General features: G+C 39.6%; 7 protein-coding genes and 1 long non-coding RNA gene across 9 annotated transcripts; 3 read left to right on the forward strand and 5 right to left on the reverse strand.

Annotated features, from left to right (window-relative positions):
• Nucleotides 1–4: 4 nt before the first annotated feature.
• On the reverse strand, nt 5–1,913 carry LOC125583335 (14-3-3-like protein GF14 nu). The gene is made up of 5 exons (XM_048750044.1): nt 1,750–1,913; nt 788–1,293; nt 576–698; nt 390–506; nt 5–275 (listed from the first exon to the last, which is right to left on the reverse strand). Exons 2-5 carry the CDS (start codon nt 1,262–1,264, stop codon nt 207–209), a joined length of 786 nt encoding a protein of 261 aa, XP_048606001.1. The 5' UTR covers nt 1,265–1,293; nt 1,750–1,913; the 3' UTR covers nt 5–206.
• Nucleotides 1,914–6,167: 4,254 nt separating this feature from the next.
• Nucleotides 6,168–9,176, reverse strand: LOC106438939 (ubiquitin receptor RAD23c). Its single transcript, XM_013880245.3, has 12 exons — nt 8,916–9,176; nt 8,373–8,534; nt 8,228–8,281; nt 8,104–8,153; nt 7,874–7,999; nt 7,596–7,773; nt 7,307–7,453; nt 7,145–7,210; nt 7,000–7,047; nt 6,794–6,906; nt 6,582–6,660; nt 6,168–6,501 (listed from the first exon to the last, which is right to left on the reverse strand). Exons 1-12 carry the CDS (start codon nt 8,979–8,981, stop codon nt 6,385–6,387), a joined length of 1,206 nt encoding a protein of 401 aa, XP_013735699.2. The 5' UTR covers nt 8,982–9,176; the 3' UTR covers nt 6,168–6,384.
• Nucleotides 9,177–9,439: 263 nt separating this feature from the next.
• On the reverse strand, nt 9,440–10,723 carry LOC125583336 (LOB domain-containing protein 41-like). Its single transcript, XM_048750045.1, has 2 exons — nt 10,301–10,723; nt 9,440–10,213 (listed from the first exon to the last, which is right to left on the reverse strand). Exons 1-2 carry the CDS (start codon nt 10,488–10,490, stop codon nt 9,624–9,626), a joined length of 780 nt encoding a protein of 259 aa, XP_048606002.1. The 5' UTR covers nt 10,491–10,723; the 3' UTR covers nt 9,440–9,623.
• Nucleotides 10,724–12,615: 1,892 nt separating this feature from the next.
• On the reverse strand, nt 12,616–13,628 carry LOC125583337. Of its 2 annotated transcripts, XR_007320364.1 has the most exons (3): nt 13,476–13,628; nt 13,288–13,357; nt 12,616–12,897 (listed from the first exon to the last, which is right to left on the reverse strand). XR_007320364.1 is itself a non-coding variant. In XM_048750046.1 (2 exons), exons 1-2 carry the CDS (start codon nt 13,393–13,395, stop codon nt 12,622–12,624), a joined length of 384 nt encoding a protein of 127 aa, XP_048606003.1. In that variant the 5' UTR covers nt 13,396–13,445; the 3' UTR covers nt 12,616–12,621. The 2 variants fall into 2 exon arrangements, 1 of the variants encoding a protein (XP_048606003.1); XM_048750046.1 differs by lacking the exon at nt 13,476–13,628 and having other exon boundaries at nt 13,288–13,445.
• A 1,278-nt stretch (nt 13,629–14,906) lies between these two features.
• LOC125583338 (40S ribosomal protein S7-like) lies at nt 14,907–16,432 on the forward strand. The gene is made up of 5 exons (XM_048750047.1): nt 14,907–15,062; nt 15,377–15,462; nt 15,546–15,619; nt 15,705–16,011; nt 16,102–16,432. Exons 2-5 carry the CDS (start codon nt 15,388–15,390, stop codon nt 16,219–16,221), a joined length of 576 nt encoding a protein of 191 aa, XP_048606004.1. The 5' UTR covers nt 14,907–15,062; nt 15,377–15,387; the 3' UTR covers nt 16,222–16,432.
• Nucleotides 16,433–16,898: 466 nt separating this feature from the next.
• On the forward strand, nt 16,899–22,238 carry LOC106373137. The gene is made up of 3 exons (XM_048749476.1): nt 16,899–18,550; nt 18,698–21,426; nt 21,559–22,238. The coding sequence occupies exons 1-3, from the start codon at nt 16,899–16,901 to the stop codon at nt 22,236–22,238; spliced, it is 5,061 nt and encodes a 1,686-aa protein (XP_048605433.1).
• Nucleotides 22,239–22,877: 639 nt separating this feature from the next.
• Nucleotides 22,878–24,011, reverse strand: LOC111209925. Its single transcript, XR_007320366.1, has 4 exons — nt 23,805–24,011; nt 23,652–23,718; nt 23,249–23,541; nt 22,878–23,058 (listed from the first exon to the last, which is right to left on the reverse strand). It is a non-coding gene; the product is annotated as an uncharacterized LOC111209925 (long non-coding RNA).
• A 505-nt stretch (nt 24,012–24,516) lies between these two features.
• LOC125583341 (delta(7)-sterol-C5(6)-desaturase 1-like) lies at nt 24,517–25,876 on the forward strand. The gene is made up of 3 exons (XM_048750066.1): nt 24,517–24,907; nt 24,995–25,300; nt 25,377–25,876. Exons 1-3 carry the CDS (start codon nt 24,679–24,681, stop codon nt 25,688–25,690), a joined length of 849 nt encoding a protein of 282 aa, XP_048606023.1. The 5' UTR covers nt 24,517–24,678; the 3' UTR covers nt 25,691–25,876.
• The last annotated feature ends 960 nt before the right edge of the window (nt 25,877–26,836 follow it).

The raw sequence follows: 26,836 nt of genomic DNA on the forward strand, positions 1-26,836 counted from the left end.
AAAGTAAAACCAACGAAAGACTCAACAGCTTGAAAACCCCATAAAAAAAACAGAGTTTAGAGTTTCCAAAGAAGAAAACCAAATCATGGTCTTCTCTTTGCTTCTACAAACCTCAAATCATAATGTTTTAAGAAACTAAAGCCAAATCCATACCATACATACTTAGAAATGTCTTGCTCGCTCCCTTCCTCTGATCACTTCAACGTCTACGCTTGTTTCCCTTCTTCAGGCTCGTCTTTTGACGCCTCCTTGATCTCGTCACCACCCACCTCATCCTGTAAAATGAGCAAGCCATGAGCAATTAGTCAAAATTTCACCCAGTACATGTAAAGATATGCTTTAGATTGTGTAGATAGGAGTTAAAGCAAAGGAGGGAGATAGAAGTGTACGTTGAGGTCAGAAGTCCAGAGGGTCAGATTGTCACGGAGAAGTTGCATTATCAGTGTACTGTCTTTGTATGATTCTTCTCCTAATGTGTCCAGCTCAGAGATTGCTTCATCAAAAGCCTGCGAAAACATTTGAGTGAATAACATCATTCAGGAAGTAAAATGTAACCCATAAGGCAAAACACAAACCTGCTTGGCGAGACTGCAAGCACGATCAGGAGAGTTGAGAATCTCATAGTAGAAGACAGAGAAGTTCAGAGCAAGTCCCAATCTAATCGGATGAGTTGGAGGTAAATCAGCAAGTGCAATATCCTACATCAGAAGAAAAAAAAACCCCACCATTAGCAATTCATCAAGATACCTCCTTTTAACTACTCTCAAGCAGCAAAACCAGAAAGTACCTGAGCTGACTTGTAAGCCAAGAGAGTGCTCTCAGCAGCATCCTTCCTCTCAGCACCAGTCTTGAACTCAGCAAGGTACCTATGGTAATCTCCCTTCATCTTCAAGTAAAACACTTTGGACTCAGCCAAAGACGCAGCGGGAACAAGGTGAGTATCCAAAAGGTTCAAAATCCCATCGCAGATCTTCCCAAGCTCGGTTTCAACCTTCCCTCTGTAGTCCTTGATGAGAGCAACGTGATCTTCGTTCCCTCTGCTTTCTTCCTTCTGTTCAATGGAAGAAATGATCCTCCACGATGCTCTCCTAGCACCAATCACGTTCTTGTAAGCAACGGACAAGAGGTTCCTCTCTTCCACAGTAAGCTCCTCGGAGTCAACGGTCTTGGCAACTTTCTCCATGAACTCAACCATCTCCTCGTAACGTTCAGCTTGCTCGGCTAACTTGGCCAAGTACACATTCTCTTCCCGAGTAGACGACATCGTTTCGTATCACACTCTTGTTAGAGATCCTGCTTTCAAAAACACGTTTCATGAACTTTACTGTAACTATGCTAAAATCAATAGTATATATTAATTTTAGAGATGAGAATGTGGTTTACACATTAGAGTTTGGTTTAGTTATAACCGGTTTGTACCGGCTAGATTATAATTATATTATATATATAATCACTATTTTTTTAAATCCTCTAGAGTTCGTCTTCCTCACGAGAGATTCAAACCTCAAAATCTACTAAAATCATATTCGTACAGATCAAACATCAGTACCAAGCAATCGAAGATGAACATAGACAAAATCTAGCGAGATAAACACGAAAATCGATGGAAATCATCCGTGAATATGGCCAGATCTCGAAATAAGAGCGAGCACAGACAAGAAAACCAACAACAGAGTAAACGAAACGATAACAACAACGAGCAACAGAGAAAGCTATGAGCGACGCAAGGTCAGATCTGGAGGAGCTTACCGAGGGGGATTTTTGGAATTAGGGTTTGTCGAATTGGAAGCACGAGACGCGAAATGAGAGAAGAATATAAGGGGGAAAAAGGGCAGCAGATGGGCTTTGAGTTTTGGAGAAAAGGCCCAATCAGAGTACGACAAGTGTCTAACGCTGTTGACCCGTCAAAGACTTAAATTTCGTGATAAAATTGGATTATATGGGCCCTGATTTCCCGTGATTTGTCGGACATTTTTTTTACTAAAAGATATTACATAGTTCATTTGTTATTGTGTAGCTTCTTTAGCCATTAAATCAACTTCTATATTATTAAAAGACAAGTACCATTCGAAAATTTTCTTACTTCATTAATTAAACTCCCTATTTTTTTGTTTGTTTTTTTCAGTTGCATTTATGAAATATCCTAAAACGAATAAAACTGCCTACTTTATTACTTGTCTTTTTAGTTACATTAATGAAATATGTTTAAATGAATTTAAACTTCCTATTTTATTGTTTGTCTTTTTCAGTTACCTTAATGAAATATCCTTAAATAAATTTGGACATAATATCATTTAATCAACAAAAAAAACTCATCAGTTATCCTTACATGCATAATTTTAATAACGAAGATTTTAAAAAATGTGTATCATTAAAATGTTACCTAAAACATACAGCACTAATATATAACATGCATCAATAAAACTAGAATTTGACACACACAATTGTACGGATATTATTTTCAGTTGATTAAATTAAAAAATATTTATTTATTCAAAAAATATTTAAGAATTGCTATGTTTTTAAAAATTATATGGTATTATTTGCTCATAACTCATTTGTCATTTGCTAAATTGTTAGAAATAAAATTTTAGCATAATATAACTCAGTTGTCATTTGCTAAATTTATGGTTTTTATTTATATTTTTTATTATTTAATTATAATATTTTCATTTTATATTTGAAAGAGAAATGAATTTTCTTTCAAACAATATTTTTGTAAATGTATTTTTTTAAAAAAATAATCAATTTAAAATTTTATTATCATTGAATATAATTATTTTTGACATAATTTGAGTTTTCTTTTACATCAAAATTTATCATATTTTAGGATAATTTTAATTTAAAATGTAATTTTCATATTTTTAAAACAAATTCTAAAAATATTTTTTTAAATATTTTGTTATAATTTTTTAAAAATTATTGAGTTGCATTTCAAATAAAAAGGTAAAGATATTAAAAATATTCTAATTAAAATATGTAAAATTTAATATAGTTTTAAGTAAATGGTCAAAAAAAAATTACACATAAAAAAAATCATGATTTTTGTTAACTGGGCGGATTATTATTTATATGATATCGCAAACGAAAGAAAAATTTATGTTTTTACAATTATCTAATTAAGTATGTATACTCATTTTTTTATATTTTTTTATATGATATCACACATTCGTAAAATAATAGATAGTTTAAGATGCAAAAAAAAATATTTACTTAATAAATATAATATGAATGAATTTTACAAATACATCATTTAATAAAATAAATAATTAAAAACCGAAAAATTATATCTAGTTCCTAGTTAAAGCTCTAAGTACATAATGAAAAGTAAAGCTAAATTGCTTGGCCATTGCCACAATGTCTCGTATCAGAGAGGATGCCTCTGCGTTACGGACTTTGAAAATGGTTTGTTCAGTCATTTGCTGATGTAACTCATCTCTAAGTTGCTTACAATTAGTCATAAAAGCGACATGCTTGTATCTCAGCTTCCATACTTCTTGAACCGCCATAAGAAGGGAGCATGCTTCAACTTCAAATGGAGAGTTTGTGGGCTTGATTGAAGAAGAGGCATGAAGCTTATGGACGCCTTCTTTACTGTATAAGACCCATCCAATCCCTCCTACCTCTTTTTCATTAACCCAAGAGATGTCTACAAAACAGTACATAGAAGCTGAGCTAGGGAGTACCTCTTGAATGGTTGTATCTTTCGAGATCATCTCCCAATCCAATTGAGTATATTGGTTTGCAAGTTGGAGCGCCTCCCTCCATTGTTGACAATGACGCAGTGCTCCATGTATGACCTGTAAAATATGCTGTCTATTTTGCTGAAAGATCAAGTCATTCCTCATTTTCCAAATTCTCCTACCCATAAAAAAAACTCAATATCTCCTCCTTGTTTTCTTTCACACCTTTTATGATACTATTTAGGTTTTGAAGAAGGGAGGTTGAATCCTCATTGGGTACCTTAAAAGTAGTGGGAGCCAGCCAGAGACCATATTTCTTTAGAAACTCTACAGTGGAACATCATATGATTAAGAGTTTCTTTTTCCTCGCCACATACTTGGCACCAATCGTCTGTTTTTATGCCCCTCTCCTTTAGATTGTCTGCAACAGGTAAGCTGTTATGAGTAATTCTCCACCAAAAGGTCTTTACTTTTGGAGGAAGATTTAATTTCCACATCGCTGAGCAAATTTTTTTAACTTCATCAGGCGTTTCTGTTGCCATAGAATCTTGTTGACCTTCCTGGGTTGTGATTTGCCTTTGTAAGTGATACCCAGATTTAACACTGTAATGACCATCTTTTGTGTACGACCAAATAATGATGTCAGGCTTATGGAAGAATGTTACTTGCATCTTGGTCATTAAACAGATTCCTGATTAGTTGGACGTTCCATTCCGTAGTATTTTCAGTAAAAAGCTCACATACACGGAGTTGAGGACACTGAATTGATGTTGTACTAGTGGCACTTGTAGCAGGCTTTGAGCCTAACCATTGATCCTTCCAGACACTAATATCCTTTCCATTTCCTACTATCCATTTAACCTCTTTTCTAAGTAGATCTTGTGTCTATATAATGCTGTGCCACCCATAGCTGGACGTGGAGTAACTCCTGGCCTCTAAAAAATCTGTATGAGGATAATACTTGGCCTTATAGACTCTAGAAAGTAGTGACTCAGGGTGTTTTAGCAGACATCATCCTTGTTTAGCTAGTAGTGCCATGTTGAGTCCTCCAAGTCTCTTATCCCTAGTCCTCCATCTTTTTTTTTATCTTGTGATTTTCCTCCAGCTTACCCATGCAATCTTGTTCTTATCTTTAACAGAGGACCACCAGAACCTTCTCATATAAGTTGTAATCTCTCTGATTAGCCCTTTTGGGAGCATGTAACAAGACATTGCATAAGTGGGTAATGCAGTAATTGCCGATTTCAACAGCACCTCTTTGCCTGCTTGAGAGAGAAAATTATTGTACCAGCTATCCATTTTATTCTTAATTCTATGTCTAATGTATTCAAAAGCATATTTCTTCTTCTTATCAATTTTTCATGCAGTCCTAAATATCTCCCAAAACCTCCTAACTTGGTAATTCCTATAGTTTCCATCAGAATATTTTGATCAGTTTGAGGAATACCTTTGGAAAAGGTGATGGCAGATTTGGCATAGTTGACTGCTTGTCCAGATGCTTTTTGATATATGGCAAGAACTTCTTTTAATGCTCTACATTCTTCCACTGTTGCTCTGCAAAAGACTAGAGAATCATCTGCAAAAAATAGGTGTGAGATAGCTGGTCCTCCTCGTGAAGCTTTGTATCTATGGAGCTATTGATTTTAAATCGCTTTTTTGATCAACTGAGACAATCCTTCAGTATATATAATGTATAAGTAGGGAGAGATGGGGTCTCCTTGTCGGATTCCTCTCTGTGGTTGAATTGAATGTGTAGGGTCTCCATTGAACAGTACTGAATAAATAACAGAGGATATACATGTTTGTATCCATCTGCACCAAGTATCACTAAAGCCCAACTGTCTCATTATTGCATCAAGAAACTTCCACTCAACCTTATCAAACGCTTTAGATATGTCTAATTTAATTGCCATGAACTTGTTTTTTAGGTTCTTGGTATGTAAAGAATGCATCAGTTCATGAGCAATTAAGACATTATCTGTGATTAAACGTCCTGGTATAAAAGCTGTTTGATTTTTTGAAATAATTCTATCTAACCAGGGTTTGAATCTCTCAGCTAGAACTTTAGAAATTATCTTGTAACATTCGAGAGACTAATTGGTCTATAGTCTTTTAGTGTGGAAGGGGAATCAGTTTTAGGGATGAGGCAAATATGGGTATGGTTTATCTTGGAGTCTAAATAATTCTGTTGAAAGAAGAGTTTAACACGAGAGAACACACCTTGCTTAATGACATCCCAATGATGTCTGAAGAAGCCTGCGTTCATGAAGTTATCCTTGATTGATTTTTTTTTTTTTTTTTTGAAAATAATTTTCTGCTGTCATTTCCCCTAGAAAATAATTTGAAAATAAGTACGAGAGTACGCGAGGGAAGTTTTAGGAGATCATTACAGTGAATCAACTTTGGGTTTTCATGTTTTGTTTTTACGTTTACTATTAATACATTCATATACAATACATATTGTCACCAGTTCGACAAAAAAAATAACAGGAACATGAGATTTTGCAACGACTAGATACGATCAACGACAATACAAAGAGCAGAATGATAAACTCCATTTTAAACTGACAACTGAGAGAATCCATGACCACGGACGAGTAACGAAGGTCGAACTTGGCAATCCCCACAATATATAAGTAAAACATATGAACCAATGAGAAGAGACAGAGAGAAGAACAAGGGTATTTTTATAATAAAAAGCTTATTCCTCAAACTCATGCATGTGATCAAGAAGATAGTTTGCAGCCAACTCTTCGTTCTTGTTGCACGCAAAGAACACTTCCAACACCAATGCTCTCTCAAATCCCATCGCTTCCAGCTGCAGTTTTTGTTTTGTTTTATCAAGGTAATGTTACAGTAAGAGGGTGAAGAAAGAGAGAGGAAAGAAACGAAACATACCCTTTCAATTGCATCCCGTTCCTCAGGTGTGACCTGAATCGCCTGTGGCTGTGGCATTCCTTCGCCGAAGAGGTTGGCGCTGAATAATCCAATGCACAAATTAACCAAGAAAAGAATCATTGTTTAAGTAGTTGAAAACCTCCCAGGGTTTCGTTTTTTATATGTATGTTACATATGAATCACAACCGTAAGAGAACAAGGATTATACATACCCTTCTGCCCCTCCTTCAACGGGTTCATTGATCAAACGTAAGAAATCAGCTTGATGTTCTTGAATCAACCGCATCAAGTTTGGGTTTTGCTTTCCCAGTTCCTGAAGCATAGGCTGCAGATAACACATGGACAACATTATTCATTTGTAATGCTATCAAATGACTGAACAATTATTGCAATTCTTCTGTGAATTGGATAGACATACCTGCAGAACTTGAGGGTTTGCTTGCACCATTGCTCGCAGAGCTTGGAACTAATATACACCAGCATAAACAAATAACAGTAAACAAGTCACACATTGATGTCTGATATACTCCTTTCGTAAGCAAGTAGAAAGAAACAGCTTATACCTGTTGGCTGTTGCGCAGGAAGTCAAGTGTTCCACCACCAGGGTTTGCCCCAACATTTGGCAACCCCTGCCAAAGATAAACGTAAATTTTGTACAACATACCCAATGATTATCAAAAGTTTTAAATGAAACAAAGTATGCTTTTGATCTCCAAATTTATTACCTGTGGGAAGAGATCTAACGGGTTTGCATTAGGACCAGTAGCAGGTGCCGCTGCAGGTTGCTGAGCCTGTGCTGGGGGATTTGCTGGCTGCCCACCACTTGCTGGAGCACGAGCAACTGGTGGAACTTCGGCTTGCTCGGGGATCCCCTAATGCATAAACACAAGTGTTTAAAATATATAAATTATTATCTCGCTTTAGTGTCACTAAAAACAACAGCCTAGTGACCAAGATAATAGGACTCAGCATCTACACCAAACTCAGAAGAAGAAAAAACAAAACTGAACTCACAGAGTAAAGATATTCCACAGCTCTTTCAGGGTTGTTAAATGCAGCACGGAGTGCACGGACGACAGTGTCCCGATCCCAGGCTCCTCCACCCATGTCCAGAATCTGCAGAATGGTACTCTCTAAATTACTTCCAGCGGCCAAGTTCGATGCTGCTTGTCCGTACACATCACCCTGAGACCTATACTAACCAAAACAAAATAAGAATAGGCCAATATCTGAACTAAGCAGAACATTCCAAGGACTATATATATATATATATATATAGTAAATATGCTAACCCTGCAGGAGTTGATTCGGGTGCAAGAGTGCTTGCTGGTGGAGTAGTAGAAACAGATTCAGGTGCAGGTGCAGGTGCAGGTGCAGTTTCAGTGGCAGCTACAGGCGCCGGTGCAGTTGCAGCTGGTCTGCACAGATTTAGGAAGATTGGGGGCAGAAAATCGCAATTAGTATAGAATAGACACATATTTTCAGATATATTTTAGAAAATTCCCGAGTACAAAATACTCACATTGCTACAGAAGCTGGAGGCTGTGTTGATGAGGTAGGCATCGACTTAGCCTAAACCAATTGTAAAGTTAGATCATCCAACAAACAAGTTGCATGAAGATGCTATAACACCAGAACCAACTAACCTGCACTGTAGGACCAGAAGATGCACTAGACGATCCAGATGAGGAAGGTTTACTCTGCACGTTTAGCCCCCAGAGAGCATAAGTCAAGATTAGGTAATCAAAGAGCTAAAATAGCACAACTTGTTTCCTAAGATCCGAAGCTCACCTTGGCCATCATAATGACAATGAAACTGTTCTCAGCGACCTTGTTCTCCTCAATGGTGGTCTCATCTTTAAGCACTTTCCCTTGGTGAATAAGCATCAGTTTCGCAGCAGGATACACGTCTGCTCCCTGCACAGTCTCTATGTTCTTCTTCACATCAGCAACCTGAATTTAAAATATTCAAGAAAATAGTCAAAAACATGGACCATGACCACAAAAATTTATTCAATTACATCTACAACCAATTAGCTAGCAACCTAATAAATGAGAATCAAATATGCATCCACTACAACCAGATAAAAATTAAAAACAGCAATCATAGTGACGAATGCCTAACAAGTTCCAATTAAACAAGCTATAATCAGCTCAGCAAGTAACTATATAGTATACACCAAAATTGTAGGGATCCAAATTATATCAATTATCTCTAGCCGTCTCTAAATCAAAGAGTCAAATACTAAACCGGATCGAAAATCGCATCGGATTACGGAACTAAACCGTCTCAATTAACGATTAAGAAAACTATCTACAGACTTTTTCTCATACCGAATCCTCCGGTTTTACTTCGATCTCGAAGTGAGTCCCCTTGAGAGTTTTCACAAATATCTTCATCTCCGGAAAAAAAAATATCTTACTAGTGACCGATCCTCAGGCGAAACTCAGCTCAGATCGATCGCAGCCGGCAATCGCAATAACTTGGGGAGAAGGCGAGTAGGTAAAGATGATGATGCACACGAAATCTGGCCCCTGCCTTTTGGTGGTTCCCTCGATATCTCCACTACTGGATTGTGGCCCAAGAAGCACATGTCTTGGTACTTTCCACTCTGCCACGTCATACGTCATTAGGCCAGTTAAAATATGCCACGTCATGTTGACAGCTTCCCGATTACAGCTGTTAATAGATAGGCCCGACAACTTCTAATGTTTAGAAGATAGGCCCATAGTGCTTTTACTGTTTAGAAGATAGGCCTAAGCCCAGAATATTTTCTAAATGGGTAGGCCATTTTCGTCTTTTCCATTGTTTTTTGCTATGGTTTGGTAATGGAAAAAGGTAAAATAAGACAGAACAGTAATAATCACCTTACCCAATTTTAAATTTATCTCCGTAAAAAAGTTTGTACATGCACTACTTTTTATCACCAGGGGGAGTAAAAAGGAAATATAGAGAGAAATACAAAAAAGAGTTATCGGCCCAATGGTATCACAGCCGAGCCGAACGAAGCCAACGCGAGGCAAAACTACAAAGGAAAAAAGTTAGAGCTTAAGCTCAGTCTTACACGGGACCTCCTCCTGACACGTGGCGAACGCGCCGATCTTTCTTTTCTTAAGAGGCACCACGTTACACGCATGCGACACCGGCTCGAGCCCTAATGTTAAGTCAAGCTTGATCTGGCCGGAACTCTGCACCGCCGGCGGCGAGAACGTCATGACCTCCGAGATGTTGCTCTCTCCTTCTTGAGCAGCCACGACTTCAGACTGGTGGCTCAACGACGACACGTGGCTAGCCTCTTTTCCCTCCGATTCCGACGGTTTAGCAACCGCGGCGACACGCTTAACCCGGCGAGGTTTCGGCCGTTTGAGATCGGTTGACCCAGTAGCCGCCGCAGCTGCGGCGGCGGAGCTCTCATCCTTGGATATATGTCGGATGTCGTACATTTTCAGCGGCGGGCCTTGGCCGTTGGTCGCCGCATCTGTGGCCATCTCCGTGATCGGCTCACCCTTCATCACCGCCTCCACGGCGGCTTGACAAAGCTGCCAGTTTCCCGACCATAACAAACCAACCGAACCGTAGATCGGATTCACAATCCTCCCACACGCTTCATGCAACAACGATCGGAAAATCCCTGCAAATTATCACGCAAAGTTCGTTAAACTTAAATGACCTTTCGTCTCTCCACTAAAGATGACTTTAATGGGAAAAAACAACTAACCAGGACGAAGGTGATCGGGACCGGCGTTGATGAGGTTCATGAGTCCAGCACGGCCATAGAACTTGGCGAGAAACACCGTTGCGTTTGCTTGCGCTTCAGGCGATTTGATCCAACCCAAACACGGTCGTATACTACAATCATCACTACACCCTTTCCGAAGAACTCTGCATCCATTACAGCTCATCCGCATCTTGTTTTGTCTTCCAGATTCTGTTTTGTAAGATTTCTTGGGAGATAATTGTAATAAAAACTGATTGAGATTCACTAATTATATAAGAAAGATGTTGATTGAGTTTGTTAGAGAATAAGCCCCCGGGTTTTTGGAAGCTCAGAGATGAAACCAAGGTTAATAAGAAGAGAGATGACAAATAAAAAGAAGCTGTTTTGCTAAACACGCCGCGGTTTTTTTTTTTCCGGATTCAACGATTTACTCCTTGTGTTTCTTCCCCAAGTTTTGTTTCATGTCCACTCTCAACCCCCACGCGTGTGCCGTACACGTGTTAGAACATTTAATTATGAATTTAAATCAATTATCCAAAATATTTGATATGCAGCGTGGATATTATTAGATCACGGAGTGCTTTATTTGAGTAAAAAAATAACATATAATTTCGTAAATTATTATAAATAATCATATCATTGATTAGTATGTCATTTAGTCTACAAATCTTATTATCCTTTTGAGTTCGTGCCTTTAACGCTCGCGCGTCAGAAAATTTGGTCGAATCGCCACGTTTGAGCCAGATAGGATTTGAGGAAGATGGGACCCACATTGAACTCCTGGTTTTCTGGAAATGAACCTGTTTTCGAATACTGCTTTATTATTGTACGAAAACTAGCGCCTGGTTTCTGGTTTTCGGTTTTCCGGGTTTTGATATTTTCTTCTTTGGGGCTGTGGGCGGATCTCTGTGTCGCCGACGGTTTTGTTCAGAAAAAAAAAGGTAATCTTAATTACCTTTAGTTTAATTTAGACTACCAAAATTCAGCTTTGATATGATTTCATTACTTTGAAACTTTGCACATTTGAGGTAGTTGAGAAGTGGATTCTGTAATTGTTATATTTCTAAGTGAATAGGTGTAATGTTTCACGTAAACCATTACAATAATTTGTATGAACAGTTGTAACTATAAAAATAAAACATGGTAATAACCATATTAATTAATTGTAATTTTTAGTGATTAATGATTGTAACTTTTTAGTAACCATTGCAAATCTTTTTTAGTCTTTGCAATTTTTGGTTTAAACATTGCAACTATTCACTTTCTATAAGTGTAGGTATTAGAAATGAATATTGAAAAAATCAGAAACTAATACTTAGTAAGAAAAAGAGAAAAAAAATTCATTGTTCAAAAATATTAGAGACTCTGAAAAAAACACATATAAACACTAAAATTCTATTTGTTTGTCTTGTATCTTAGCCTAGAACAAGAGTGAGATTTTGATATTTTATTCTGCAAAGAGATTTCTTGTAACCCAATATTTAGAATAGGATCAAAATACTTTTTAAGGAAAGTACGGCGATTCATTCATCATCCAAATATATAATTCACAACTTTACAAGTTACACCCCCAAATAATCAACAATCTTAAAAAGTAGTTTCTTGTGAATTATGGTCAGTGTATCAGCGCAAGAGATGACATCAATCATTGGAAAGTTAGATAAGTTTGAAGAAGTAGATTTTCGGAGATGGCAAAAGCAGATGTATTTTCTCCCACAAATCTAAATGTATTGTATGTTCTAAGCATGCATATGCCTACTATATCAGAAGATGCCGAGAACGAGTCTCTTGATGATTGATGAGACAAGGAACCAACAGTAATGTGATTTTTTGAAAATTATTGACAGATGTATATTATAAATGAAAATAATCATTTTGTCATCTGAAATTTGCATAAGAAAATAGTTTGAGATCTTGTAGTTATTGAAACATGGTTAGGTCACCATTGCATACACACATATCACATCGTCATGTGTTACAATACAGAGCATTCATATACATGTCGAGCTTTACAAAATGACATTTTACAAAGATTGATAATCTCTCTGAAAGAAGAAACGTTACTATACAGAAGAGAACTTAAATTTTCATACAGATAAGAAAAAAGAAAGAAAAAAACAAACACTCCAAAGTGTTTTGATATGTTACAGTGAGACTCAGGATAACACATCTTAATCTACTGTATCTATACACAATATTGATCTCAAAGCCTTAACTAAGGATGTTGACTGATCTTTTAACTCTTCTTAATATTCAAAAAACATATAAACATCTGCTTCAAAAAAAGGGATTATGGATTTTATGAATCTCTGCTCCTTCTTCTAAGCCATGGCAGTTATGCTTGAGTTTTGGCGGTCCCTGTTTAAGCAATCGAATCCCTTTACTATAACAGCTGCCGGTTTAATCCCAAACTTCACTCGACCACAACCTCCACCTTTGACACGAGATGGAGATGGAGATGGGAGGAAGGGTGAGATAGGGTTGAGTTTGTTATCTCCAAATCGTGCATCTTGAGCTAAAGGGTTTGATACTCTGCACGGGGGAGACCCGAGGAAAAATGGAGGTGATGAAGCTACACCAGGTAATGTTTCTTCTTCCTACAGAGAAAGAACAAGATAAGAGAATCAAAGTTTAGATACTGAATCCTTTCAGTATCTGACTAAAGATTCAATCTACATAGGCAACTAGTTGACATTATTTATTTTTTGGTCAAACACAACTAGTTGATTCAGCATGAAAATTAAAACAAGGGAGAGATCCTTCGTAAACCATTCTGTAGAGAAGAAGCAGAACGAGAACAATAATTCAAGCAGGTGAAATCTGATGAATTCATTATAAATACAACTTGAAGCAACTATAAAGTCTAGTGTTGATGCAATACAAAGAAACACAGATCAACGAAGAATGGTGCAAAGTCAAATAGTTCAAACAAAGGAAGACAAGGGATTGTTTGATTCAATACACCAAGTTCAAAGAAGGAGACAAACCTTTCTACGAATGATGTTCAAAAGATCAGCCCCAGCTTTACAATCACTTACATCAGCTGCTCTGGATTGACTGTTAAAATCCCAAACAAAGCATAGTAAAATCAGCATTTAGTATTGCCAAAAAAAAAAAAAAATCAATATGATCTCTTTGGATAAAAATACAAAAGGAAGAGGCTTTATGATGATACCTTGAATGTAATAATCTAAACGGATGAATAACGTTTTAAAATTTACAACAAACCCGTTTACGAGAAGAAACAAAAACTAACTTTGATCTGTCATTTTTAAAAAAAAAATTATTTGTTGGGTTTTGAATGTTCAAAGAGTAATTTGTTACGTCTATTTCGTAAGACTTGTGAGAAATATATATTGTAATTGTTTATAATACTGTGGGTCGGGATTCTAGTTCTTAATGCTTTTCAAGAATTTTTTTAAATTTAACTTATATTTAAAAATAAATTTTATTAAATATTATAAATTTTAATATATTTTTACTAATATTTAATATAGATTTGATATATATTCTTTGTATAAAACTAATAAAAATGATATGAAATTGTATAATTATCAAAAATTTATCCTAAACAATATTTATAAAATTTGTAGATATATAAGAAATTAATGATCTTACGATTAGATATTTAAATTTTTTAAAAATTGTAGAAATTTTTGAAAGCTTTAGAAATACAAATTGTATAATTACACAAAATAATAATATTTCGGAATTTGAAATGTTATATATGAATATATTTATTTTATATATGATATATGAGCTATTACCATATTTTTAAAAAGTTTACCAAAAAGAAATATCAATATTGAATGTAATATATGAATTATTACCATATTCTAATAATTTTGCCAAAAATATAAATCAGCATTAAATGAAATTATCCATGTCATATTTTTATAGAAGTCATGTCATCAATTTTAGTAGTCATGTCATATTTGTTTTGTTAAATTAATTATAGAGAGGACATGTGGCAAATCACTTCGCAAATATAGTCTAGGGGATTTATAAAATTTGTAGATTTATAAGAAACTAATGATCTTACGATTAGATATTTAATTTTTTTTAAAATTGTAAATTTTTTTGAAAGTTTTAGTAATACAAATTTTATAATTACACAAAATAATAATATTTCAGAATTTGAAATGTTATATATGAATATATTTATTTTATAGATGATTTATGAGGTATTACCATATTTAAAAAAAAATTAGCAAAAAGAAATATCAATATTAAATGTAATATATGTATTATTATCATATTCTAATAAGTTTGCCAAAAATATAAATCAACATTAAATGAAATTATTCATATTATATTTTTCTAAAAATTTTGTCATCAATTTTAGTAGCCTTAGTAGCCGTCATATTTTTTTTTGTTAAATCGATTACAAAGAAGATACATGACAAAATCACTTCTAAAGGTAGGAGATGCTTAGGGTCCCTGAGTAATCTCCTAGACGGTACTTAACTCATTCCATTATCTTCTAAAAGACTTTGACCAATTACTTTGGGCTATTGGGTTAGCTCGAAATATGTATATTTGGCCCATTAGTTATAGAAACCGATCATCGGCCCAGTCAAGGTAATAAGCATCAGCCAGGAGAAGATCTAGACCGTCCAAAATAGGGATCTCAGAAGAAACCCTTACTATTTAAACCTCTGCTTCACCAGATTCGCGTCGCCTCTCGAACACGAAGCTCTCTGAAAGCAAAGCCGTAAACCTCTTTTCACCACCTTCCAGTGTTCTTCGTCGTTGCTAACTGGTACGCTTCACTATATTACTATTCTCTGCGAATTCGTGATGGCTGGTTCTGCTTTCTGGAGGCTAATCGTCGTTTCTCTTAATCTAATTGCATACTCTGTTATTAGCTTTTAGTGAGAGCTCTAATCCATGGGTTTGATTAGGGTTACGATTTAATTGATCTGCTTAATGATGTTATCTTTTGTAACCAATCGAGAAATGTAGCTCAAAAGTTTCCTTTGGGGTTTGATGTGAACTGTTTGTTTCTTTCCTTTGAAGCTATCAAAATGTTAATTGGATTATTCTTTTTTTTTTATGTGTTTAAAATTGTTTTAGAAACTGCAAAGATGTTCTCTGCTCAGAACAAGATCCACAAGGACAAGGGTGTGGCACCAACAGACTTCGAACAGGAAGTTGCTCAGGTTCTCACTTCTCTCTTAAACCTTGTGAATGTGTTTTGTTTGATTTTTTTCTTGCTTTGCTTATTGAATTAAATTAATTGCAGGCTTTCTTTGACTTGGAAAACACCAACCAGGAGTTGAAAAGTGACTTGAAAGATCTCTACATTAACCAAGCTGTGTATGTACTCTCCTTTTTCTAAAAGGCCAAGATCTTAACTTTGTCTGAAATATCTAATTCTTTTTTTTTTTTCTATTTTGTGCAGTCAGATGGATATCTCTGGAGGCCGCAAGGCTATTGTGATCTACGTTCCATTCAGACTGAGGAAAGCCTTCCGCAAGATTCATCCTCGTCTCGTCAGAGAGCTCGAGAAGAAGTTCAGTGGAAAAGACGTTGTTTTCGTTGCCACCAGAAGGATCATGCGCCCACCTAAGAAGGGCTCTGCTGTTCAGAGACCACGCAACAGGACTCTCACTTCCGTCCATGAAGCCATGCTTGAGGATGTCGCTTACCCTGCTGAGATTGTTGGGAAGCGTACCAGATACCGTGTTGATGGTACCAAGATCATGAAGGTAAAAAAAAAGAAGCCTTAAACACATTTTGCTTGGTGTCTTTAATTGTCTGTTAAGCTCTTAGTTTAAACATGTAACAATTTTTGGCAGGTGTTCTTGGAGCCTAAGGAGAGGAACAACACTGAGTACAAGCTTGAGACGATGGTTGGTGTTTACAGGAAGCTTACAGGGAGAGATGTTGTTTTCGAGTACCCTACCATAGAAGGTTGAAGAGATGAATGTTTGATTCTTTTTTTTTGTCGGATAGAGAGCTTTTTTTTATTCTGTTTTTGAGTAAAAACTCTTTGCAAAAGATTTTCTTTGTTTAAGTTGTCGCATCTCAGTCTTCCTCAAAACTTGTGTTTAAACAATAGCTTTCTTCTGTTTCTCCAAATGATATCACTGTTTAAAAAATATATATCTCAAAAAAATTCTCATTGAATATAATTTCTTGGCACAAGGTTGACATAGATTCATTTAACCATACATTAACAGAGAAAGAACTTGTGTGTTGTTCAGCTGAAAAGGATACAAAAATCTATTATTCACTCCTGCTCTGTACAGCTTTAACTCAGATGAAGACATTAAATAGATCTCAGTATCTACAGGCACAAAACATGACATCTCAGACATTATAATTTCAGGAAAACCCTGAAACTCAGAAATGAAAACTCAGTAACTACAGCAAGTGAGGCCAGTTCGTACTACGTTGTCTGAAGTATGCATGAGGCTTATACCTTGGTGCAAACGAGCCCCATGAAAAAACACCTTTTTGAAAAAAACGGCTCTCTCTCCTCGTAAAGTGCGACTCAACGGGCGATAAAGTGAGCTCCTTTGCCTCTCATCTCCGGCGCCTCTCGCGGCGTCGGAATCCGGTGCCCATCCCTGCCTCGTCTCTCCCGTTCCTCATGACAAAGAAAAAGAAGCCCAAGCGTGGTCTCTCTGGTAAGGGAGGCTCTGCGTCTCCTTCTTCCTCTGCCTCATCTCAATGTTCCGGCGCCTCCAAGCAGGTCTCTTCCAAGGCCCCCGCTTCCTCTTCACCGATAAAGCTTGACCTCGCAGCCTCTATTGTAGATGGCTCGGTCGACCTTCCAGTCCCAGATCTGCAGCTGGAGTCTAGGGCTACAGTGCAAACCTCAATTGACGCAATCGAACCTGCCGCTAAGGAAGTGAGTTCGACTCCGTCAGCACCAACGAAAGCTCAGGACAGTGGACCTCAGGACACTTCTGTACCATCTGCGCCAGCTACTTCGGTAGCGAACCCAGAACCGGAGACCCAAGCTGATCTCCCTACCTTACCTTCTGCGCCAGCTACCATTGTAGCGAACCCAGAACTTGAAACCCAAGTTGATCTACCTATCATTAACCCTCTGGCTGAGAAGGCCACGACGGCAGCTGCTGTCGCGCCTGCAACTCTTCCGGCAAACAAGTCAAATGACGAATGGGTGGGCTTGTTCAAAGCCAAAGGAAAGAAATTGGAGAAAAAGGGGACTCCTTTCACTCTCCCATCCGGCGAAAAGTGCATTAACATCCCAAATACCGTTATAGAAAAGAATAAGAAATCATGGGAAGCTTTTGTCATCGGCCAGTTCTACTCAGATCCGCCGCCACAGAAGCTAATCCACAATATTGTTAATGGCATTTGGAGCAAGCAATATAAGGATATCACGGTCTCGAAGCTTGAAGGAAATGCTTTCCTATTTCGCATTCCGAATGCGGCGACACGTAACCGGGTCATCTACCAGCGCTTGTGGCAGATTGAGGGTCAAACGATGTTTGTTGCTAATTGGGAACCTGGAAACCTCCCTGAGAAGCCGGCACTCACCTCTGCGCCCATCTGGCTCGAGCTCCGAAATGTCCCGCTCCAGTTCTTTAACGAGGACGGACTCGAAAGGATAGCGGGTTTGGTAGGTCATCCCAAATATCTCCACCCTGCAACGGCTAACAAAACGATCTTAGATGTGGCTAAGGTGCTTACTATCATCGACCCTAGGATGCCACTACCGGAAGCTGTTAATGTGCAGTTTGATTCTGGCGATATCTGTAGGGTAACAGTCTCTAGTCCTTGGATGCCTCCGGTTTGCTCACACTGCAGGGAGATTGGCCATAGCATCAAGCGCTGCCCCTCTGCTCCCATCACCTGCACGAACTGCAAATCAACTTCCCACTCGACTGAATCATGTACTCGTGCAAAAAGTCAGGAGACCAAGAAACCCAAGAGGACCAGGCGCTCTAGGTCCCGTCAAAAGGCTAATAACCCACCGCAAAATTCCATAGCTCCGCCGCATCTTCCCAACCACCGTGATACTCCTGCCGGCCATCTTGTGGAATCTGTTAAAGGCAAAGGCATTGCCCCTCCTGCTGATACTAATTCTGCCATTGCTCGCACCTCTCCTCACCTCGCAAACGCTTCTCTGCGTGCCAATGAGGCTGAGTCCAGTAAGGTGAACGACCAGATGCCTGTCTCTGAAGTAGAATCTGACTCATCAGACATCCCGACATCTGATTCTGACGTGGAAGAAGGACAATATATTCCCGTAAAAACAAGACACAAGGCCAGGTTTGGTCGGGACAGAGGTCCCAAAACCAACTAAATCTTTTTTATGTGTACAGACATTTTTTGTTGGAACGTGCGTGGTTTTAATAAATCATCACACCGTCGCGGATTTAAGATTTGGTTGCGGAATAATAACCATCTTTTTGGTAGTATTGTCGAAACTCATGTTCAGCATCGGAAGCAGCAGAAGTTTGTGAACAAGTTGTTGCCGGGCTGGAACTATGATAATAACTATGCTTTCTCGGAGTTAGGAAAAATTTGGATTTTATGGCACCCTAGTGTGAAGGTGGATGTCTTTTCAAAATCTCTACAGATGATTTCCTGCGAAGTGTCACTGCCTAACTCAACCTCTCCAATGGTTGTTTCGTTTGTGTATGCTTCTACGGATGAGGCTATCAGGAGGAATCTTTGGTCTGAGTTGATCTCCCTATCTCAAGACCAGCGCTTAACAGGGAAACCTTGGGCAGTGCTTGGAGACTTCAACCAGGTCATGCGACCTCAAGAAAACTCTGCAGCTACTACTACCAATGTGGATCTCCCCACCCGGCTTTTTGTTGATGCTTTAGCCCAATCAGGCCTATCTGACTTAACATTCAGAGGCTCTTCAAACACTTGGTGGAATAAGAGGCGTGCTGAGCCTATTGCTAAAAAACTCGATAGAGTTGTTGTCAACGATGAATGGTCTCTGAGCTTTCCCTTATCTTTGGCTATCTTTGGGGAGCCAGCATTCTCTGATCACGCCTCCATCAGCCTGTCTCTCCAATCTGGTGATCCGAGGCAGAAGAAACCGTTTCGCTTTTTCAACTATCTTCTTCAAGATGTGGGCTTTATTCCTCTCGTGGCAGATCACTGGTTTTCCTATCAGGTTAATGGTCATTACATGTTCCGAGTTGTTAAAAAACTAAAAAGTCTGAAGCAGAAAATCAGAGAGTTTAGCAGGAATCATTACTCGGATATTGAAAAGAGGGTTAAAGAGGCATCTGAAGCACTTGCTACGGCTCAGGTGCGAACACTTAATGACCCATCTACCGAAAATGCAACCCTTGAGCTCTCACTTCAGGAGAAGTGGTTAATTCTCTCCAAGGCCGAGGAATATTTCTTTTTTCAGCGATCCAGAGTTACATGGTTGCAAGTTGGCGACCGTAACACCCCTTACTTCCACCGCATGGCAAACGCGAGACAAGCTATGAACCATATTCACTATTTGGAAGATGCTGCTGGTAATCGCTTTGAATCTCAAGCGGAGATTCTAAACCTTTGTGTCGAATATTTCTCTGACCTTCTTGGAAAGCCGGTTGACCCTCCTTTATTCATTCAAGACGACATCTCTGGCCTCTTCACGTTTTCTTGCTCTGAAGCTCAGCAGGATTGTTTGACCTCTCCCTTCTCTTGTGAAGAGATTAAGTCGGCATTCTTCTCACTGCCCCGTAACAAAGCGAGCGGGCCTGATGGATATTCTCCGGAGTTCTTTACTACTGCTTGGTCTATTGTCGGTGGTGAGGTATCTGCAGCAGTTTCTGAGTTCTTCTCTACTGGCTCTTTGTTGAAACAGCTAAATGCTACCAACCTGGTCCTCATCCCAAAAATCCCTAACGCCTCCAGGACCACTGACTTCCGCCCGATTTCATGCCTAAATACTATTTATAAGGTGATCTCTAAACTTCTCTCAGACAGGTTGAAAGGGATCATAGGTTTGGCAGTAGGTAATTCTCAATCGGCCTTCATTCCTGGGCGCTTGCTCTCTGAGAACGTGCTTCTGGCAACTGAGATTGTTCATGGTTACAACACAAACAATGTCGAGCCTAGTGGAATGTTGAAAGTGGATTTGAAGAAGGCCTTTGATTCCATTAGGTGGGACTTTGTTCTTGCAGCTCTAAAGGCTATCAACGTCCCTGACAGGTTTATCAATTGGGTCTCCACGTGCATATCCAGCGCCTCCTTCTCTGTTTCCGTTAATGGTCTTACGGGAGGCTTCTTTAAAAGTACTCAAGGTTTGCGCCAAGGGGATCCATTGTCCCCCTACCTCTTTGTGCTTGCCATGGAAGCTTTTTCTGGACTACTCCGATCTCGGTACAGATCAGGGTATATTTGTTATCACCCCAAAACCGAGGAACTGGAAATCTCTCACCTCATGTTCGCAGATGATGTTATGATATTTTTTGACGGTAGCGGCTCTTCCCTACATGGTATCAACGACACCCTTGACGACTTTGCTGGATGGTCGGGGCTTCATATGAACAGAGAGAAGACACAGCTTTTTCATGCCGGGTTAAGCTTAGAAGAAACTACTGAACTTTCGGCTTACGGCTTCGCTACGGGCTCGCTGCCTATACGGTATCTGGGCTTACCGCTTAGGCACCGCAAGCTGAGAATTTCAGAGTACTCGCCTCTCATCGACAAGCTCACCACCAAATTCAATTTCTGGGCCACCAAAACCCTCTCCTTCGCAGGACGTAATCTACTTATCAAGACGGTGATCACGGGGTTAGTCAACTTTTGGATATCTACCTTCTCCCTGCCTGAAGGTTGTATTCGCAAAATTGAGTCTCTCTGCTCGAGGTTCTTATGGTCAGGCTCAATAGATACACGGGGTCAGGTCAAAGTAGCTTGGAAAACGGTTTGTCTGCCTAAAGAAGAAGGAGGACTTGGTCTGCGTAACTTCAAGCGCTGGAACACTACGCTGCTGTTGAGGTTTGTCTGGCTCCTCTTCTCTGGTAGCGATTCTCTTTGGGTGGCATGGCACAAGCGGCATAATAATCTTCGCTCCCCACACCACTTCTGGACCCAGCAGGAAGCACAAAGCCATTCCTGGAATTGGCGCTGTTTGCTCCGTTTGAGGGACCTTGCTTCTCGTTTCTTATTCAGTGATGTTAAGAGCGGTAAAGATACAAGCTTCTGGTACGACAATTGGACCCCCTTGGGCCCTTTAATCTCTATTTTCGGCGAAGATGGAACCCGCAGGCTCAGGACCAGATCTGACGCCTCTGTGGCTGATGTCTGAAACTCTACAGGTTGGACACTCCCTCATCCTCGTTCTGAGGAGGAAGTAGCTCTACACACTTACCTCTCCTCGATCCCTGTTCCCTCACCGGAGTTGGGTACAGACCGTTACAGCTGGACGGTGGAAGGTGATTCCTGCAGCACATACTCTTCCTCTAAGACATGGGAGGTCCTTAGACCTAGAGGAACAAGACAGCCCAGCGCTAAGCACATCTGGTTTAGTGGGGCAACTCCGAAGCATGCTTTTCACATGTGGGTTACTAATTTAAATCGGCTTCCAACTAGAGATAGGTTGTCTGCTTGGGGTATGCAAGTCCCTATTAATTGCTGCATCTGCTCTCTTCACCCAGAATCTAGAGACCATATCATGCTCTCTTGTCCCTATTCGATTACTCTGTGGTCTGAGGTTGCTCGCAGGCTACGTTGCGTGGTCCCTAACTTCTACGACTGGGCTGAGCTTATTCGTTGGGCTTGTAGTACATGTCCTACCGCCCCTTCTGTGCTACGAATGCTTGTGGTGCAGACTCTTCTCTACACGGTTTGGCAGCAGCGCAACAATATGCTCTTCAACCAGACTTTGTCTCCCCCGCTTGTGGCGTTTAAAGACATCAACAGGCAGGTTGTTAACTCCATCACAGCACTGCGGACGAGGAAGAAATTCAGAGCCCTCATGCAGCTTTGGTTAATCTGATCTTATGTGTTGGCTCATAGGTCTTTTTTTGGGCTTCTTAGGAACTCCATGATGTCGCTTTGTATCAATCCCCTGTTTTTTACTTTCTTTTTGCCAGGGAATTGATTTTGTATAGGTTAACTACTTATGTAGACTAATCTTCATCATTTATGATATTTACATTCTTAGCAAAAAAAAAAAAAAACGAGCCCCATGCATACTTAGAAATGATCTCTCCATTTGCTGGTAAGAATGACAAAGGTTTAGAAGAGATCACGTGCTTTGCCGACGGATTTAACGTCCGTTGTTTGTGGGCCGATTCCTAGCTGGCCACGTCGACTGTCACGATGACTCGCTGCTCTCCAGGTCTCGAATGCTTAGTTTGGGCTTTATATTATTAGCCCATTTAAGTATCATGGGTCCTAGTCTTTTTGAGTGGTTCCGACAGCGCGCGACTCTTTTTTGTTCCACGTGCGGGGTCTCCGTCGGGAATTAAATGAACTCCTACTTTTGTCTCTACAAATATCCTCGTACTTCTTTTGCATTTATAATCCCATGTCTTTTGATATTTTCCAGTTTTCACCCAAATATTATACTAATCACCAACTCATTCCCATTTTTCTTTTTAAACCTTTAAACAAAGTGCATACATACATACACCTAGAGATGGCAATTGGGTCTTCCTGTCCCGTCCCGTCCCGCCCCGCCGCGGTCTTCAGTTCAAATGGGTCTCAGCGGGACAGGCCCGCGCGGGATGCGGTCTTGTCGAGGGCTGACCAATCCCGCCCCGCATAGTACATGGGCTTTGCGGGTCGGCCCGCGGGACATCGGTTCATTATACCTGCATAAATAAAACAACATGATCAGACATAACTCACTTGCGTCTGGACACAGAAACAAACATCAAAGTTTATCAGACTGAGCAATACGTGTTCACTAGAATCACTACCTATCAAACTAAGCAATAACAATTCAAGTTCTATTAAACTAACCTCATATCTAAGCTCTTAAAAATAAAACGTTTTTCTTACTTGTGGTTTCGTTTTAGTGATCTTAAGCATGCTCTCATCTCCTATGCTTTTGAAGCTGGGCTTGGAGACGGCAGTATTGTTCAAAGAGTCCATGGGAGCAGCTGTAGAGAAGAAAGATAAGAGTAAATGCATTATTAATAGATTTTTTGAACATGGATGCTGGATAATTAGGTACCTGTTGAGGAAGTGTGTTCTGTACTAAAACAAACAGAGCTTTGGATATAGTTCGGTGTAGTCTATTGCTTAGCATGTGAATGAAATGTCCAACAGTCATGTCTCGTGGGACCAAGAACCTGCACAGGTCAAAACGTGATTCATTCAACTAGTGTATTGATATATATTCACATTTTGTTTATGTTCTTCCCTCAGAAAAAGAAACACAAATGATTTCGTGCAAACTTACAAAGGAATTCTTAACTATAGCTTATGACTACAAAGGACCTCAAATGGTTTCGTGAACCACAAGTCACCTGCAACAAGAAGAGACCAAGATAGATTAGACCATAACATAAGTCAGACTCTTGATACCAACATGTTCAAGTTCTAACAGACTAACGATTAGATCAAAATGATATCTTGAATCTGCACAAATTTCATCAGTCTTCAAGGTTCTGCTGTGAAGCTGGTACTCCCCTGTACCAAACAAACCACTTTGGTGAAGAATTGTGACTTAGAACTCCGCCACTTAGAGCCCACAACCTGATGGAGCTCTGTTCTCGGTGAGAAAAGTGTAGCGGGCCTCAATGTTTGCCCGCATCCCGCTTCGGCCCGTCCCGCTTCGGCCCAGTACCGCCGCGGTCCTGTCCCGCCAGACCCGCAACTAAACGGGCCACAATATCTTTGCCCAATCCCGCCCCGCAATGGGCCTTTTCGGGTCAGGCCCGCGGGCAAGCCCTTGAACTGCCATCTCTACATACACCCATCCACTATTCTACATCTTCAAAAATAAAATATACTAATTTAGTTTCGGGTTAGTTTTTTCTACAAAAAATGACTATATTTGAACACTAATTTGATATATAAGTTAAAATCTTGAATGATTCTAGTACAAAAAAATTCGAGACCAGTTTTCAAAATCCAATAACAGCCATTTCCTTTTCTCAAAACGTGTTTTAGACTTTTAGTACAAAATCTTGAATATTTCATATATTTCTTTAAACCAATATACCTATTGTTGTGGGTTAATAGTCGCTATATACAAAATACAAGGTCCAAATTGTAAATATAAGGAAGAAGTACAGTTATTTCGATAAAAACAGTGTGCCACTGCCAACGAAACAGTGTGCGAGAGATTTGGGATGACTTGTTCTCTGTGTGCGGCGGGCATGAACGAGCACAGTTGACTCGATCCCGTTCAGGAAAAAGGTAAACTATAAAAAATAAATCCGGCGGTGGATCGCCAATTTCTCAGACGGCGAATTGATACTAAAATGGCGGTGGATAATGCGTCGTATCTGATGCAGTTTGTGGACGAAACCTCGTTTTACAATCGCATTGTTCTGAGTCACCTCTTGCCGGCGAGCCTGTGGGAGCCTTTGCCGCATTTCCTCCAGACATGGCTCAGGAACTACCTCGCCGGAAACTTGCTTTACTTCATCTCAGGCTTTCTCTGGTGCTTCTACATTTATCACCTCAAACTCAACGTTTATCTCCCTCAAGGTAACTGTACTTTTATTACCGAACTTAATTGTCTGATTGGTTCTTGTCTTTTTTTCATTTTAAGTTGTTCTTTTTTTTTGTCTTTAGATGCGATTCCGACAAGAAAGGCTATGCTTTTGCAAATCCACGTGGCAATGAAGGCGATGCCTTGTTACACTTTGCTTCCAACCGTCTCTGAGTATATGATCGAAAGTGGTTGGACCAGATGTTACTCTAGAATAGGCGAACTCAGCTGGATCCTCTACTTTGTTTCTATCGCGACATATCTTGTTTTAGTTGAGATTGGTATTTATTGGATGCACAGAGAGCTTCATGACATTAAGCCTCTTTATAAGCATCTCCATGCCACCCATCATATCTACAACAAGCAGAACACTCTTTCTCCCTTTGCCGGTAAAGTATATTTTAATTTCTAGTCATGTAAAAGATTGGTAGCATTCAGCACTTTTTGTTTTTTTTTTTTGTTCAGGGCTTGCGTTTCACCCAGTAGATGGGATACTTCAGGCTTTACCACATGTTATAGCTCTCTTTATAGTGCCAATTCATTTCACAACCCATCTAGGTCTTCTGTTCGTGGAAGCGATATGGACAGCGAACATTCATGACTGTATTCACGGTAACATTTGGCCTGTAATGGGTGCAGGGTACCATACCATACACCACACTACTTACAAGCATAACTATGGTCACTATACCATATGGATGGATTGGATGTTTGGCTCTCTTAAGGACCCTCTTTTAGAAGATGTTGACAACAAAGACATCTCCAAGAAAGCAGAGTGAGAATGCCCTTTTGTTTTGTCTTTTTTTTTTTTTGAATGAATGTAAAATTTATTCAGCCAAATCTCTTTTACATCTGGTGCCACCGTTTTGTTTTGTGTACAAAGATACAAAACATCATAGACTATATTGTTTTATCCTGGTTTCAGCCTTCCCGTGATCCAAACCAAGCCATTAGACCCTCTTCAAGATATTTGTGCCCTTTGCCTTTAACTGCGAGTAGCTTCAGCCTGATTGCCTTATCAATGAACTTGACCAACACAGCCACAGCCTGTGACTCCTCACCATGTCTACGCGCGTTTCTTTCCCGCCAAATCGTGTGCACCGTAGCTTGCAAGCTATACCTGAAGAGAAATGTCTCAGTTCGATTGTAGCCAGGATTTGCTATAATACCAATCAGCTCAGTCCAATCTGTGGTGTATGTGTCGCGCATGATACCCCCCACAATCTTTTTCCACACCTGCTTTGAGTATTGACAGTCAAAGAAGAGATGGGCGCATGACTCTTGGGCGACATTGCATAGAGCGCAGGTGGTATTAATCCCATCATACCACTGTTGCATTCTATCAAGAGTTTGAAGCCTTCCTTTAATAGCAATCCAAAGTAGGAAAGAATATTTTGGAGTGGATTGAGTGAACCAGACTCCTTTGCTCCATATGCACGGTTGGTGGTGTCCTTGTATCTGCTCCCAAGTTCCCTTAGTGGAGAAGGCGCTGACAAATTTGTCCTCTGCTTGTTTCCACATTGCAATATCCTCTTCTTGATTTGCGATAAGGCGAATAGCATTTAGCTCCTCTTCCACCTCATTCAAGATGCTCAACCGGTAGCTTCTTCTTCTTCTTCTCCTTCTTAAAGCGTCAGCCACAGTTGCATTCTCAGAAATTCCCAAATCAGTTATGCCCCGATCTCCTATCCTTCCCTTGAGGATTCCTAATTTCGACCATTGATCATGCCAGAACGATGTTTGCTCCCCATTTCTAATCTCCTTCCTGAGGAAAGGTTTCGCAATTCCCCGAAGGTTAAGCAGTTTTCTCCACACCCAAGATCCAGAGCTTGTGTTATCCGTGATCGACCAAAAGGATCCCTTTCGGATCAGGTAGCTGTGAACCCATTTAACCCATAAGGAAGGCCCCCCCGAGCAGATCCTCC

This window comes from Brassica napus, chromosome C3, assembly GCF_020379485.1.
Source record: "Brassica napus cultivar Da-Ae chromosome C3, Da-Ae, whole genome shotgun sequence".
In the NCBI taxonomy this organism is placed as follows: Eukaryota; Viridiplantae; Streptophyta; class Magnoliopsida; order Brassicales; family Brassicaceae; genus Brassica; species Brassica napus.